General features: G+C 41.6%; 1 protein-coding gene across 4 annotated transcripts in view; it reads left to right on the plus strand.

The window, feature by feature from the left end:
* The window catches only part of spryd3 (SPRY domain containing 3), a 212,470-nt gene that overhangs the window by 110,412 nt on the left and 85,246 nt on the right, over positions 1-16,812 (plus strand). For all 4 annotated transcript variants that reach the window (XM_073071069.1, XM_073071068.1, XM_073071071.1 and 1 more), the window contains exon 7: positions 9,587-9,736. In XM_073071069.1, the coding sequence (XP_072927170.1) occupies positions 9,587-9,736 (150 nt within the window). The remainder of the gene's footprint in view (positions 1-9,586; positions 9,737-16,812) is intronic.

A 16,812-nucleotide genomic window follows, 5' to 3' on the forward strand; every position in this document is an offset into this window, starting at 1 on the left:
TAGTCTCAAAATAAGGGGTTGCTACCCGACTGGGATAAGAAGGAAATTTTTCTGCAAGAATTGCCAATCTCTGAAATTCTTCACCACAATGCACTGTGGAGGCTGTCAGTAAGAGTATTCAAGACTGATCATTTTTGGACTGGCTGCATTAATATTTTTGAATCTGAAGTCAGTAGTGTTGCTAGCTAACAATATTTCAATAGGTTCCAATAGGTACATTTAATGTCAAAGAAATGTATACAATATACATCCTGAATTTCTTTTTCTTCGCAAACATCCACAAAAACAGAGCAGTGTATCAAAGAATGAATGACGATTAAATGTTAGAACCCCAAAGCCCCCCCAGCTCCCCCCTCCCACGCATAAGCAACAGCAAAGCAATGACCCCCCCTCCCCCACCAGCAAAAAAGCATCAGTGCCCCCCACCGAGCACACAAGCATGCAGCAAAGCAACAATAAAGACACAGACTTGCAGTACCCCAAAGACTACTCGTTCACCCAGTATTTTCTCTCTCCCTAATAAAGGAAAAAGAGGTGTCCTGTCCCACAGCGAGAGGGGAGACATAACAAAACAACTTGCCGATTTATGGTGTTCAAAGTCTATTGTGACGCTTTTTCTGAGCTCTGTGCCCAAAGAACTCGAGTCTCTGAGCACATAGCCAGCAGCCAGCTTGCTGCTTTCGATCTTCCATGTACTCTTCTGACATACCAGGCGGCGGCACCAACCTCAAGTCTGCCCACCTCCCAAGTCACGAAAATTGGGCACCCTGAAAGTGCACTGGTCTTCCAGGCTGCATCCTTGGCATATCGAAAAGCAGCCAGTCGTGAGGCCCCGAGAGCGGGTCCCATTCCCGCAAAGAACCAAAGTCAGAATGTAACTCCAGGTCAGGGTCTTCAAACAAACCCTGAAAAGGAAAAAAAAAGAGGTATTAAAGATAGAAATACAGCTGTTTCCAAAGATGCAAGCAAAGGAGTCATCAATAGGTGCCATCATCTCCTAAGCTCCACCTTCCGTCTATTGAGGGTTATGGGGCCAGTGTGGTTGAATGATGTTAGGGTACAAATCAGATATAATCGGAAAATGGTAGAACAAGCTCAAATGGCTGAATAACATAATCCTATGATCTTAAAACCTTTTGATGGGTATGGATTTCAAAAATGTATTGAACTTTTTAAATGCTAAGATTGTTACATTATGTCCAAATATGGTACTGTACACCCTAGACACCCTAGATTTATCTATAAATTTTGTTTTATATGATTTTTGTTTTCTGCATTTCTGCAAGGGTGGTAATCTCGGGATTGCTGCCTGTGCCACGAGACAGAGAGGGTAGGAACAGGAAGTTAAGGCAGATGAATGTGTGGCTGAAGAGTTGGTGCAGGGGGCAGGGGTTCAGATTTCTGGATCATTGGGATCTCTGCTGGGTAAGGTCTGACCTGTACAAAAAGGACGGGCTGCACCTGAACTGGAAAGGGTCCTGGCGGGCATGTTTGCTAGAGCTGTTGGGGAGGGTTTAAACTAGTTTGGTAGTGGGGTGGGAATCAGAATGTGAGTGCAGAGATTAGGTTAGAAGGACAAGGGCATAATGCTATGTGTTCTGAGTTGGTGAGGAAGGACAGGCAGGGGACAAAACATAAATATAGCCAGTTAGAGGGGTTGAAATGTGTCTATTTCAATGCTAGGAGTATTAGGAATAAAGGAGATGAACTTAGAGCATGGATCAGTACGTGGAACTACGATGTTGTGGCCATTACTGAAACTTGGCTGGAGGAAGGGCAGGATTGGCTGATGCAGGTATCAGGGTTTAGGTGTTTTAAAAGGAATAGGAAGGGAGGTAGAAAAGGGTGGGGGGGAGTAGCATTACTGGTCAGGGACAGTATCATGGCTATAGAAAGGGAGGACGCTGCAGAGGGAGTGTCCACTGAGTCGGTGCGGGTGGAAGTCAGAAATAGGAAGGGATCAATCACTGTGCTGGGAGTAGTCTATAGGCCCCCAAATACCCCTCGGGACACCGAGGAGCAGATAAGCAGGCAGATTTTAGAATGGTGCAGGAAATACAGGGTTGTAGTTATGGGTGATTTCAACTTCCCTCCTGACTGCAAGGGGGATAGATGGGGCTGAATTTGTCAGGTGTGTTCAAGAAGGATTCCTGACACAGTATGTGGACCGGCCGATGAGAGGAGAGGCCATACTGGATCTAGTTCTGGGTAATGAACCTGGTCAGGTGGCAGACCTCTTGGTGGGGGGAGCATTTTGGTGAGAGTGACCACAACTCCCTTAGCTTCAGCATAGCTATGGAAAAGGATAAAAACAGACAAAACGGGAAAGTGCTTAACTGGGGAAGGGCTAACTGTGAAAGGATGAGGCAGGAACTAACCAGAGTAAATTGGAAACAGATGTTCAAGGGTGAAAGCACAGAAGTAATGTGGAGGAAGTTTAGGGACCACTTGTGCTGGGTTCAGGATAGGTTTGTCCCACTGAGACAAGGAAAAAATGGTAGGAAAAGGGAACTGCGGTTGACGAAACATGTGAAGCAACTCGTCAAGAGGAAGAAGGAAGCATATGTTAGATATAAGAAGCAGGAAGCAGGAGGGGCTCATGAGAAATATAGGGTAGCCAGGAAGGAGCTTAAGAAAGGACTTAGGAGAGCTCAAAGGGGGCATGAGAAGGCCTTGGCATGTAGGATTAAGGAGAACCCCAAGGCGTTCTATGCGTTTGTGAAGAACAGAAGGATGAGAAGAATGAAGGTGGGGCCGCTAAAGGATAAAGAAGGCAACATGTGCCTGGAGGTGGAGGAGGTTGGGAAGGTCCTAAATGAATACTTTGCTTCAGTATTCACAAGTGAAAAGGACCTTGATCAGGGTGAGGTCAAAATAGAACAGGCCTGTGTGCTGGACAATGTGGAGATTAAGGAAGAAGTAGTGTTGGATCTTCTTAAAAACATCAAGATTGATAAGTCCCCAGGTTGCTGTGGAAAGTGAGAGAAGAGATTGCTGGAGCAGTAGCTATGATCTTTGAATCCTGTTTGGCTGCAGGGGAAGTGCCGGAGGACTGGAGAATGGCAAATGTAGTTCCCTTGTTTAAAAAAGGTAATAGGGAGAATCCTGGGAACTGTAGACTGGTGAGTCTTATGTCGGTGGTCTGCAAACTATTGGAAATGATTCTTAAGAATAGGATCCATGAGCATTTGGAGAAGTACAGTCTAATCAAGGATAGTCAACATGGCTTTGTGAAGGGAAGATTGTGCCTCACGAGCCTAATTGAGCTTTTTGAAGAGGTAACAAAAGAAATTGATGAGGGTAGGGCAGTAGATGTGGTCTGCATGGATTTTAACAAGGCATTTGACAAAGTCCCCCACGAGAGACTCATCCAGAAAGTCATGAGGCATGGGATCAGTGGAACCTTGGCTGTTTGGATTAAAAAATTGGCTTACAGGAAGAAAGCAGAGGGTAGTTGTGGAAGGAAAGTACTCTGCCTGGAGGTCGGTGACTAGTGGAGTGCTGCAAGGATCTGTCCTGGGACCCCTGCTATTTGTGATTTTTATAAATGACCTGGATGAAGAGTCGAAAGAGTAGGTAAGTAAGCTTGCAGATGACATGAAAATTGGAGGAGTTGTGGATGGAGCTGTAGGTTGTCGAAGGTTACAAGAGGATATAGACAGGATGCAGAGTTGGACAGAAAAGTGGCAGATGGAGTTCAATCTGGATAAGTGTGAGGTGATGCATTTTGAAAGGACAAACCAGAAGGCTGAGTACAGGGTTAATGGTCGGTTGCTTAAGAGTGTGGATGAACAGAGGGACCTTGGAGTTCAAATCCATACATCCCTCAAGGTTGCTGCACAGGTTGATAGGATAGTTAAGAAGGCCTATGGGATGCTAGGCTTCATTAATAGGGGGATTGAGTTCAAGAGTAGAGAGGTCATGTTGTAACTCTACAAATATCTGGTGAGACCACACTTTGTGTTCAGTTCTGGTCACCTCATTATAGGAAGGATGTGGAAGCTATGGAGAGGGTGCAGAGGAGATTTACCAGGATGTTGCCAGGATTGGAAAACAAGTCTTACGAGGCAAGGTCAACAGAGTTGGGACTTTTCTCTTTGGAGTGTAGAAGGATGAGAGGGGACTTGATAGAGGTCTACAAGATTATGAGAGGCATGGATAGGGTGGATAGCCAGTACCTGTTTCCCAGGGCATGAATAGCCAACACCAGAGAGCATATGTACAAAGACAAGGGAGGGAAGTTTAGGGGAGACATCAGGGGTAAGTTTTTTACACAGAGAGTTGTGGGTGCCTGGAATGACTTGCCAGGGATGGTGGTGGAGGCTAAAACATTAGGGGTATTTAAGAGCCTCTTGGACAGGCACATGGATGAAAGAAAAATAGAGGGTTACAGGGTAGTGTGGATTTAGTACTTTTTTTAAAGGAATATATGGGTCGGCACAACATCAAGGGCCAAAGGGCCTGTACTGTGCTGTAGTATTCTAGTGTCTAGTGTGCAGTGCATTAGTGTGTCAGTAGAAAAGAGCAAATTTTAAGATTTCCAAACATTCATTTACCAAAAAATTAAATATTACAGAGAATTTTTTTGTATTTCATTAAAAGAAGTAACATATTAAATAATAGATTACTTTTCAAATAAAAACTTGATAACTTTGTTGGTATATAGACCAGTGCATGATTAAACAAAGATAACAAACAGAATGCTAATGATCAATGAACTTAACTGAACAGAAATGGGTGTAGAAGGAATCAAATTGGGCAAAAGGCTACCAAGCTAAAAGGTGAGGGTGTGGCAGAAAGAGGGTGGGGAAAAAGGTTAAGCAGTTCTTGAGTTGATATTTTTATGTTGACCAGTTGCTTTCTTTGTCCCATTATGATGGATTTGTCTTTCTGGAGTTACGGCTTGACGCCAGAGGACAATAACTATATCACAGGCAGCTTCCTTTTTGCTTACACTACCATGACCTATTGTAATGCACAATTTCTTACTGAAGTGTCATTTTTAAAGTAGAAAATAAACTTGACTTGTCAATTTTAATTCATGTCTTTTAATGGATGTAAAAATGTTTTAACCCAGCAGTTTATACATTTGAAGTGAGGTTGGAAGGACAGTGGAAGAATTAAACTTCCAAGGTCTGTAGTTTGCTTGCACAGCGCATCTTTCATTCTGCCTGGGACTATGTCAGACAAGGGGCAAGGCTTTCTTTTGATGTGTTGAGTAACTCCATTTGGCTGCTGTGTAAATGGATTGTTTTTTTTAAATAATGAAGTTAATAATTTGAGAGTGCATGCATTACCACAGCACAGTATCCATGTGTTAACCCATTGTCCTCACCAAAAATATCTATTCTGATTGTGCTCAAAAAGCTTCTGTTAAGGAAGGAAATATGATGATGTAAGTGGTTCTTTGCAGGCTGTTCCTAAACAAGTAATTATCCTCTATTCATTTAATCAGAATGTGTCATAAAAGATCGTTTAACACGTCATGACTGCCATTCTTTTTTCCCCACAAGAGCTTTCTAGTTAACTCCACTCTCTTGCTCAGTCCCACCATCATTTTAGGCATCTCCTCAGAACTGAGGATGACTTGCATCCACTCTGGATTTGTAGGCTCTGAGGTGACTGAGGCCAAAGTAAGACCCCAGTGTGGGCTTCTGCTGCTGTAGCCCATCCAGTTGAAGGTTCGACGTGTTGTGCATTGAGAGATGCTCCTCTGCAAACCGCTGTTGTAATGCTGGATATTTTAAGTTAGTGTCGCCTTCCTGTCACTTGAACCAGTCTGGCCATTCTCCTTTGACCTCTCATTAACAAGGTATTTTTACCCACAGAACTTAGATCACATTTCTTCCTTATTCTGATGTTTGGTCTGAACAACAACTGGACCTCTTGACCATGTTGGCATGCTTTTATACATTCTGTAGGTGTACTTAATGTAGTAGTCACTGAGTGTATGTTTGCACAAAGGCGAATGGCAGGTCAGATGATTGAATATATTTGCAACATTTTCTGGTTTTTCTACTATGCAAGTTTTGTCCACTCCTCTGCAGTGCCTTGATTTTTAAAAAGCATTTATTTTAGCGATAGGAGTAAGTCCTTCTGGTTCTTCGAGGCACACTGTTCCTGCGATCCTTTAGAAATCCAATTAACCTATTCACAGGATAATTTACAATGACCAATTAACCTACTGTATCCAGAGATACCGGCCACGTGACAGATGCACTGCCACCTGGCTGGTCGGAGGACACACCACATGCCAATCAACATTTGGTCCCTCCCAACTAATCAATGCACACCTAAATTATTGGTCACCTTAATTGGATTATCTCACCCAGCCCCATGCTATAAAAGGTGAGACATGTGCCTGGCTCGGGCTCTCTTACAGACCACCTCAGGAAGGTAAGTGCATTGATTTATGTTTGGGAAGGTTTATCATTGGTCCTGGTAAGGGAGCCGCAGCTATCCAAGGTCAAGGGGGATAGCTGTCCTAGTGTTTTTCCCTTGTTCTTTGTATGTGTAACTGTACCTGTCCCCACACCGCTTCCTGTGTATTGTACAGCCGACCCGACCTTCCCCACACGTGTTAACCCTAAACGTTTTTTTGTTAGAATATTGTAGTTGCTTGTGTTGACCCGACTTCCCCTTGGAAATAAATTCCTTATTATTAAAACTGTATGTGTCCAGGCCTCTACTGTTGTGACTCAAATAACCAGTTATTTTCTATCACAACACCTACCCAGTACATCTTTGGACTGTGAGAGGAAACTGGAGTATCCGGGGAAAACTCTCACAATCCACGGGGAGAACATACGGAGATTCCTTACAGAATGGCACTGGAATGTCATATGAAGAGCGTTTGATGGCTCTGAGCCTGTACTCACTAGAATTCTGAAGAATGAGGAATAACTTCATTGAAACCTATTGAATGGTAAAAAGTGTTGGAGTGGATATAGAGAGCATGCTTCCTATAATGGGAGTGCCTAAGACCAGAGGATACAGCCTCAGAATAGAGAGGCATCCATTTAGAATGGAGATGAGGAATTTCTTTAGGCAAAGAGCAGTGAATCTGTGGAATTCGTTGCCACACGCAATTGTGGAGGCCAGGTCTTTATATTTAAGGCAGAGGTTGACAAATTCTTGATTGGTCAGGGATATGGGGCAAAGGTAGGAGGTTGGGGCTGAGAGGAAGAATGGATCTGTCATGATGAAATGGTGAAGTGGACACGATGGTCCGAATGGCCTAATTCTGCCCCTATATCTTATGGTTTTATGGAATTGAACTCTGAACTCTGGAACGCTCTGAGCTGTAATAGCGTTGCGCGCTCCGCTATGCTGCTGTGATAGTACTATAGTAAAGGTGCTATATAAATACATTCAGTGGCTACTTTATATGTACATTAATGCAAATCACTAATCAGCCAATCATGTGGCAACAACTCATTGCATAAAAGCATGAACACCTAGGGGGAAAAAAGTTCTTCAGGTCCTCTCTAAACCTCGTACCTCTTACTAATCCTATGCCCTCTAGTCTTAGACACTTTAGCCTCATCTCAGAAAGAATCCCAGCTGTAAATGCTTTTATAGGGCAACGCAGGAAACTCAGAAGTGCTGACTGATTCCTTCAGAAAGACAGTACTGCCTTCAAAAAGTCCCTTGAATAGGTAACTGCTATTTCAAAATCCACTTCCTATATAGGTAGATGACAAGGGCCACTTCCAAAATGTGTAAGCTTGGTGAATGGCAGAATATTAGTGTGCCATATTGTTCTTGAACAGTTTGATTCCAAAATGGGCACATTTTCAAGTGGAAGAACTGTTGGTTTCAGTTCAGTAAATGTTACCCAGTTTGGTGCTATTAACGTATGTAGCATATAAGTTGTCAGGTTTGACATTCTTTTGAAGTGTAATGTCTTTTTTATTCCATTATGTATAACCTGACTGTGAATTTTTCTTGAGAATTTTGAGATGTTACCAAACTGCCGTGTGATTTGGAAAAAAAATGTCCTTGATGTGGTCACCTTGTGACTGTAGCTGTTTGTGATACTGTTGGAAATCTGCTGTATTTTGGTGCTTTGTGGTGGCAATGTCTCAGTTACGGCTTGTAGTAGCAGACTAAAGTGTGAGAGGCAATTGTTCGTGTAAGTGCTAAATTGGGTGTCAATCCAAATGTTTTTTTTAAATATCCCTTTGGATTTATGGAGCTCAGTATTCACAACAGCTGTACAACTGCAGTCATGGGGCCAAGATAGCATAGTAACTTTACGACTATTTTCAGCCTCTGCAAGAAAGTTACTAAGAGGTGAGGAGGTGCCATAATCTCAGACCTGCTTACTTATCGTGCAAATTAAACTGTTAAACTCATGAAATCTCTTACTAAGCTCTCCAAGGCAGTTATGTTAGTTTAAAAAAATAGCTGTTAGAGTGATACTGAGCTACGGAGCAGAAAGGGACTGGATAACATTCCCAAACTCTACTGTTTAGTTGATCTCAAGTAGGACAGATAGGCCTCAATGACCTTTAAACTGGGAAGAAGAAACCTTAGCTTTGGGTTCTGTTCCATGTGTTCATCCAGTGATCAATCTCCCAACCCCCAACTAGTGCGGAGTAAAAACTTGTAGATGTTGGTTGAAAACTGGGTCAAATTTATTTTTAATTGGTTGATAAATCCATGCTATCAGGAGCATTACAGAGAATCACGCATAAAATGCTGGAGAACTCAACCTACCGAATATTGAAAGGACTGGATAAGGTGTGTGTGGAGAGGATGTTTCCTATGGTGGAGGTATCCAGAACTAGAGGGCACAGCCTCAAGATTGATGGGTGACCTTTTAGATTTTAGAACAGAGGTAAGGAGGAATTTTTTTTTTAGCCAGAGAGTAGTGAATCTGTGGGATACTTTGCTACAGACTGCAGTGGAGGCCAAGTCTGTGGGTATATTTAAGGCAGAAGTTGATCACTTCCTGATCGGTCAGGGCATCAAAGGGTATGGCAAGAAGGCAGGTGTACAGGGTTGAGTGGGATCCAGGATCAGCCATGATGGAATGGTGGAGTAAATTCAATGGGCTGAATGACCTAATTCTGCTCCAATGTTTTATGGTCTAACTCAGCAAGTCAGCCCACATCTATGAAAATGAATAAACAGTCAATATTTTGGGCCAAGATGAAACCAGGTGAGGGGAAAGGTGGATGAGTGGGGAAGGATGATGAAGTAAGAAGCTGGGAGCTGATAGGGGGAGGAGGTAAAGGGCTGAAGAAAAAGGAATCTGATAGAAGAGTACAATGGGCCATGGAAGAAAGGAAAAGAGGAGGGCCATCAGAGGGAGGTGTCCAGCAGGGAAGGAGAAGAGAAGGGGGTGAGACCGTAACCAGAATGGGGAATGGAAAAAGAGAGGAGGAGGGAGTAATTACCAGAAATTGGAGATGTGCACCCTATCATGCTGAAATGGGTATTTTTAAACTTCACATTTGAGTTCACATTCTGTACAAATAAGAATAAATGGAACATGATTTTTTTTTTGGATTACTGAATATCTACCCAAGACTAATATCAATTTACTTTCTTTTCCGTCCCTTCCCTGGCTTGTTTCTAGCTCTTAGAATATGTCGGCAAAGGGAAAAGCATAATGGATGTAGGACTGGCGCAAGCAAGACATCCCCTCAGCACCAGAAGTCATTACTTCGAAGTAGAAATAGTTGACCCAGGTGAAAAGTGCTACATTGCCTTAGGATTGGCACGAAAGGTAAGTGGCACAAAAACACACTTCTTTTTGTACTGCTATTAACGTTTATGCTAATCAAGGTTGAAGGGAGTTCACATTGGGAATTGCAACAGTCAGTATTAGCACTAAGACTAGCCAAGCCATGTCCTGTTCCCACAGTCCCAGAAAACCAGAGCTGAAATCATTGAGTTTCTGAGTGATGTTGCCAGTTTAGCATGAAAGCATATTTTCACCAGTTTCTGGATATCCAACTAAATTCCAGATCGAAATTGTGCTGAGCAGCAATGAAATGCAGTTGAAAGGTGGGTAATCTTGGTGCTTCATGTAGCTGGACACTTTTACCAAAGGAAGCCCAACAGTGTGAGTAGGAATCCTACAATTTAATATTGAACACCCGCAGTTCTGCTGTATTGAAATCCTAGCATTTATTTTAATGTTCTTAGCTCAATCTCTTCTGAAGTTACAATTTTAGTAGCACCAAATATCTCTGCTACCATAATTTTGCACAATACATCAACCTAATTTTTTTACAGAGGTGAATATGCTCTGAAGTCACTCTGTTGGATAACAAACATAGAGCAGTAGAATTGTTTAGCGCAGAAGCAAGCCCTTCAGCCCATCACATCCTCACTGACCATCAACCACACATTTACACTAATCTTTTTGTTAAACACATTTTATTCTCCTCACAATACCCACCAACGCAAGATTCTTCCCCTCACGTGTACTGGGGGCAATTTACAGTGGCCAATTAACATACCAACCTGTAGTAACACACAAAACACTGGAGGGACTCAGCAGGTCAGGCCGTAACTACAGAAGAAAATTAACAGTCGACATTTCAGGTGGAGGCCCTTCATCACTTCCCAACTCTTTCTCCACCACACTGATGACTGCGTCCTGCACCATGCTGAGTTTGTCAGTTTTATCAACTTTGCTACTAACTTCCACCTTGCCCTCATTCAAGGTCCATCTCCGAAACCTTTCTCCCCTTTCTTGATCTGTCTGCAGCTTGGAAGACAGACTATTAACTGACATCTACTTCAGATGAAGAGTGTCGACCTGAAATGGTTTATCATTATCCTCCTTGCCATTCACAATACTGCCAGGTTTGTATCGTCCACAATTTTAGAAATTATGACATACATTCTCAAATCTAAGTCATTAATTTGGATCAACAAAAGTCCTTAACTCTTTTTTCGAATAGACGCCACTGTTTGCTTCCTCCATCTCAGAAGCAAGCATCCTCAACAACCTTCTTTTGTTCTAACTCTGTAACTGCCTTCATTCAACGGTCTGCATTTACGCTTCACCAGATAGACCCATTATGATTGCCTTGCATTTGATTCTGTCTCTTAGCACTAAAAGTAATTGTGTTGCATGGACAACCTTGAATTGTCCTAGGTACTTCCTTTGTTGCTTCTACCCTCACCACTCTGCAATTTAAAGCCCGCAGTCTTACATCTTTTTCCAGTTCTGGTAAACAGTCCCTGAGCTGAAACATTAACTATTTCTCTCTCCGTAGATACTGCCTGATCTGAGGTGGCTTGATTGTTGGCTGAATCGATGGTTGTGAGTGGGGTGGTGATTTGCTGATGGTGGAAGCAGAGGACACTTGTAGCGAGTGGAGGGATAGAGGTGTAATGAGTAGCAATAAAAGTTAAAAGACTTGCCTAGAAGGCCGTTGCCTCTGACAGCACTAGCCCAGGCAGGGTGGAAACCTTTAACCAGCTAGCTCAAGTTAACACCTGCTTCAGCGTTCCTGGGAGTTTGTGCACACAACAAAATTTTGTGTAGGTAATGTTTAACTTGCATACATGTCAACTGGCATGTCTTCACATGCTTAGCAACCATTGAGCATGAAGTGATGCACACAGATGTGCCAAGGTCAATTCTAGTATAGTCTTCTGCTTCAAGCATTAAGTCCATCTTAATCCTATGCCCTCTGGCTATTGACCATCCACTCAAAAGGCATGAGTCCACTTTAACCTGTCTGGGGCTTAAACATTGCTGCCTTTGTTTCACAGAAAACCTCACATGAATTAAATTCTGCTTGTAACTAAATTTGCCTGCCCTGGCTGCATTCTTGTGAATCTCTTCTACATCCTCTCTTGTGCTATTGTGTCCTTCCTATTGAATGATGATCATAGAGGTATATTGCACTATTTGTCCAGTTCTAGCATGACCTTCCTGCTCTTTAATTCGATTCCTTAATCAATAATGGCAAGTGTCTCTGGTACCATCTAACGCACCAAATGCTGGAGGAATTCAGCAAGACTTTCAGCATCTATGGAGAGGAATAAACAGTCAATGTTTCAGGCTGAGACCCTTCATCAGGACTTGTACCACATTGAATGCAATCCAGATAGATTCCCACTTATTTTGTCACCTTCCGGATGTTAAGGTTAAGGATATTTTGAAAAGGCTGGGAAATACTGGGGAAGGAGTATGGGAGCCAAGTGTAGGGGAAAATGTTTTTTGTAATAATTTGAATATTAGGAATCAACACTTATAAAATAGTAATCTGCAGCTGAAGAAGTAATGTTAGGGATGAGGCGGTACTCTGATTTGAGCCACTTGTTGGAGTTTTGGATAAAATATGTTTCCACAAGGAAGGGTTAATAAGTTAGGAAGAGATTAAATTGTGAAGTAACAAATTATTTAACTATGATGGGTGAACAGAGGAAAAATAAAGGCAATCACTTGAATGAGGAAGTGGAAGGGTGCGTGAGTAGTCTGCAGATAACACAAAGGTTGGTGGTGTTGTGGACAGTGTAGAAGGTTGTCATAGGTTACAATGGGATATAGACAGTGTGCAGAGCTGGGTGGAGAAGTGGCAGATGGAGTTCAATCCAGAAAAAAAGTGTAGTGATACATTTTGGAAGGTCGAACTTGAATGCAAAGTATGAAGTTATTGGCAAGATTCTTAGTGGTGTTGAGAAACAGACGGTTCTTAAGGTCCAAGTCCATAGATCCTTAAAGTTGATAGGGTGGTTAAATATGGTGTACTGGCCGTTATTAGTCAGGGTACTGAGTTTAAGAACTATGAAGTAATGTTGCCGTACTATAAATCTCTGGTTAGACCACACTTGTAATACTGTGTTCAGTTCTGAGCTCATTATAGAAAGGATGTGGAAGCTTTGGAGAGGGTGCAGAGGAGATTTACCAGGATGTTGCCTGGATTAGAGAGCATGTCTTATGAAGAAAGGTTGAGTGATCTAGGGCTTTTCTCTTTGGGTGAGAAAGATGAGAAGTGACTTGTTGGAGATGTATAAGATCATGACAGGTATAGACAGAGTGGACAGTCAACACCTTTTTCCCAGGGTGGCAATGGCTAATACCAGAGGACGTCCGTTTAATGTGAGTGGAGAAAAGTTTAAGAGAAATGTCAGAGGTAAGTTTTCTTTTTACACGGAGTTGTAGATGCCTGAAACATACTGTCAAGAGTGATATCAGAGAATAATACAATAGGGACATTTAAGAGATTCTTAGATAGGCACAAATAAAAGGTTATGGGCTGTGTAAGAAGGAAGGGTTAGATCTAATGGGAGTAGGTTTATTTAGGTCAGCTCAACATCGTGTGTCAAAGGGTCTATACTGTGCTGTTCTATGTTAAATATAAACAGATGTGTAGAAATTGTTAAGTTAAACATAGGACTAAAAATATCATAAGTGATTGGATGAAAAAAAAGTTGAGGTGAAAGATCAAGATAAACGGTTATAAGCAGGAACGAGAGTAAGATAACACAATGTGGACAAAATACCCAAGGGAAAAGAAGTAGCTTTAAATACAAACTTGGGAAAAGTCAGAGCTTGTTTTGTAAGTCTAAGAGTGTGGGAAGTTCAGTGGGGGTGTTAGAAACAATGATGTCACAGGAAGATGTAGATTTAAAACCACAAACAGAAACTTGACAGCAACGTCAGCAGGACTGGAAAATAAACAATAAGTTTTGGGAAGGATAGAATAGGTAATGAAGGAGGAGAGGTGTTAGCAACATTGATGGAGGATGGAAAGCCACTATGGACAGGATTGCCATACACAAAGGAGGTACAAATAGAGTCAGTATGGGCGTGAGATTATGGATAAAATGTAACCTTTACGTTTGTGGGATTGCACTGGGGAACTAATTGTGGAAGGGAAATGGCAGAGGAAATCAGTAAACAGAGCAAGGAAATGACAAAATTACCGTTCCAGGAGATCTTAATGACCCACTTGTTGACTGGCACAGGGAAGGAATAAGCTAGAAAAAAAAATGGAATTCCTGCTACTTGTGTTGGTCTCCTTCCTAGAACAGTGTGTCCATGATGTGACAAAGTGTCTTGACTACCTCTAGTGACAACAGATGCTGCTGATCGGATAAATTACTTAAATGTGGTGAACATTAGAAAAGGAAACATGCGAGAATGTCAAAGGTCCAAATTGAAAGGGAAAAGTTAGCACTAAAAGAACAGATTTTAGTAAGACAAGTGAGTTAGCTAAAGTAAAGTGAAATGAAAATTGCTATACATTAGATTACAGAACTGCAAAATATATACCATTCGAAAAGCGTACTACCAGCACTGCATATCTCTTCAACTGTATCTGTAACACTATTCTGCATTCAGTTGCTACCTTCCCATTGTTCTCCTTCAATTTGGTTGCATTTTGAGATGATCTGTATGGATGGCACACAAAGCATTTTTCCACTATATTTCAGTACATATGACAATAATAATTTAATTGCCAATTAGTCAATATGTTTTAGGTTATTGGTTGGGGAGTATGATTGTTATAAAGATTTAGCATAGCAATCTTGCTATATAGTATGTGCCTATATTACCGCAGCTCAGAATTTTTTTTTCTAAATATTAGTCTACCACTTTCAGAGATTTAAGTAGATGACCTACAGATCTTTCCATTCCTGTGTTCCTTTTAAACTGTTAGCATTGCTTCTCCTCATTTTCACATTTTTGTGTCCCGCATTTTGTGTAATGGTTAACTTATTGGACTAATACCAGAGTTGTATGGACCATTGACCCTCAGCCATAAGTTCAAATCACAGCATACAAACTGGGGAACTTAAATTCAAGTAATTAATTTAGAATTGAAAAAATATTCATCAAGTCCCAGTGATGATGACTGAGAGACACAGCAGATTGTAGTAAGAAATCCCTTTCGGGGAAGGATAGCTACCCTAATCTGTTCTGCTGTATATGTAACTCCAAGCTCTCCAATCTGGTTGATGCGTAATTTAGTACAGAGATGATTAGGATGGAAAATAAATGCTGGCATTGCAGGGATGTCCATATCCAGTGAGCAAAGCAACTAAAAATACAAATAATTATATTTCAAGCGTAATGTAGCGTCACTTTTCACCAGTCCCTCTCCTCCCAGTAAATCCTCATAACCAATTTTAGATAGGCCCCCCTAGTTACTTGGTTTATCCTTCTGTGTTTTTTTTTGAAGCAGCAGGATTGTAACATGAACTTAATGTTTGTTTAAATGAACTGACTGGAGCCATGGTTCTAATACAAAATATGGTTTAGAAAAGATTTACCAGATGTGCCTAGACTAAAACGAAGAGTTACAGGGACAGGTTGGCCGGACAAAGTCTTTATTCCTTGGAGCATAGGAGAATGAGGGTTGCATTATAGAAATGTTTAAAATTATGAGCAGCATTGATAATGTGGATGGTAAGTCTTCTCCCCAGGGTAGGGTAGGCTAAAACCAGGGGCATAGATTTGGATTAAACGGGGAAAGATTTAAAAGGGACCCGAGGGTCAGCTTCTTCATGTGGAGGGTGATGAGTACATGGAATGAGGCAGGTACAGTAGTTTCTCTAAGAAGCGCTTGGATAGGTACACGGAGGGGTGGGGCATGCAGGGATATGTTGTATGCAAGAAATTGGGACTAGCTGAGTGGGCACTGTGGTTGGCATGGACTTGTTGGGCCAAAGAGCCTGTAACCATGCTATATTGTTCTGACACCAGAGCAATGTAACTTAAATGTTCTGAAAATGTATCCACAGTAGTACTTCACGAGAAATAATTAGAGTTCTGTCCCTGTCATGAACAATGTTAAAAAAACACTTTCTCCCCTGCCCCCCAACCTCCACCATCAATATTGATACCCCTGTTAATTACAATCTGTAAGCCCTTCAATAACTATATTTTCCCATAACCAATTACATTAACTATTCACCGTTATCATCGCCTCTCTTTCAGTATACAAAATGAGAGCCAGACTCCAACCTATCCACTTCATTGGCAATGCTGTAGATAATTTGAAGTCTTTCAAGGGAAGATGTGATGTGTAATAGCCAAGAGGAATTAGGCAAATTGATCACTGGGTTTCCAGTTGGTAACTTTAACTTTGCCAAGTTGAATTCCACTGTTTCATCATTGAGTAAACATGTAGAAGTTGAGGTACAGATCAGTCTTGATCTGATTAATTAATGGAACATGATTGAGGAGTTGAATGGTCTCCTCCTGTTCGTCTGATGTTGTAAATGGAAAAGAAAATTAGCTACAGATTGTTTCGAGGCATAGCAAAAAGATGCCTTTTGGAAAAATAAACTCATCATGCTTTCAGATTTTCTTACCATTTTCTGCTAAAATGTCATCCTATTTATTTTTGCAGTATCATATTTTAAACAGTGGAAAATATTGCAGTACTTTTAATTTTGACAGTTTCTCTTCTGGCTTTTCTCCTCTCCAGTCTCCTTTAACAAATACATTGTCTCCTGCTGTGGTGCAGTCCTACAGCTGACAAGCTCCTGTAGCCAGACAGTGACACAGGTGACAAATCTCTGCAGTATCATCCTGCGGGTAACCATCTCCTGCTGCAATAAAGTTTGATGGGTGACAAACTCCTGCTGTCATGCAGTGCCAAGGTTTACAGATAAGACAGAAGTCAATGGGAAAGCAAGTTGTAAGGGAAATGAGATGTAGCAGGGTACAAGAGTTGCCAAATGGAATGTGGAATAGTGAAATGACAAGTTATCCAGGTTGGTTGGCAAAACTGAAAAGCAGAATATATAAAAAGAGATGAGACAGGAATTCTATTTAGAGGAAGCCATGTTTTCTTGAACATTGTCACGTGCCAGAGTTAAAGTATA

Source organism: Hemitrygon akajei, chromosome 18 (assembly GCF_048418815.1).
Source record: "Hemitrygon akajei chromosome 18, sHemAka1.3, whole genome shotgun sequence".
Taxonomy (NCBI): Eukaryota; Metazoa; Chordata; class Chondrichthyes; order Myliobatiformes; family Dasyatidae; genus Hemitrygon; species Hemitrygon akajei.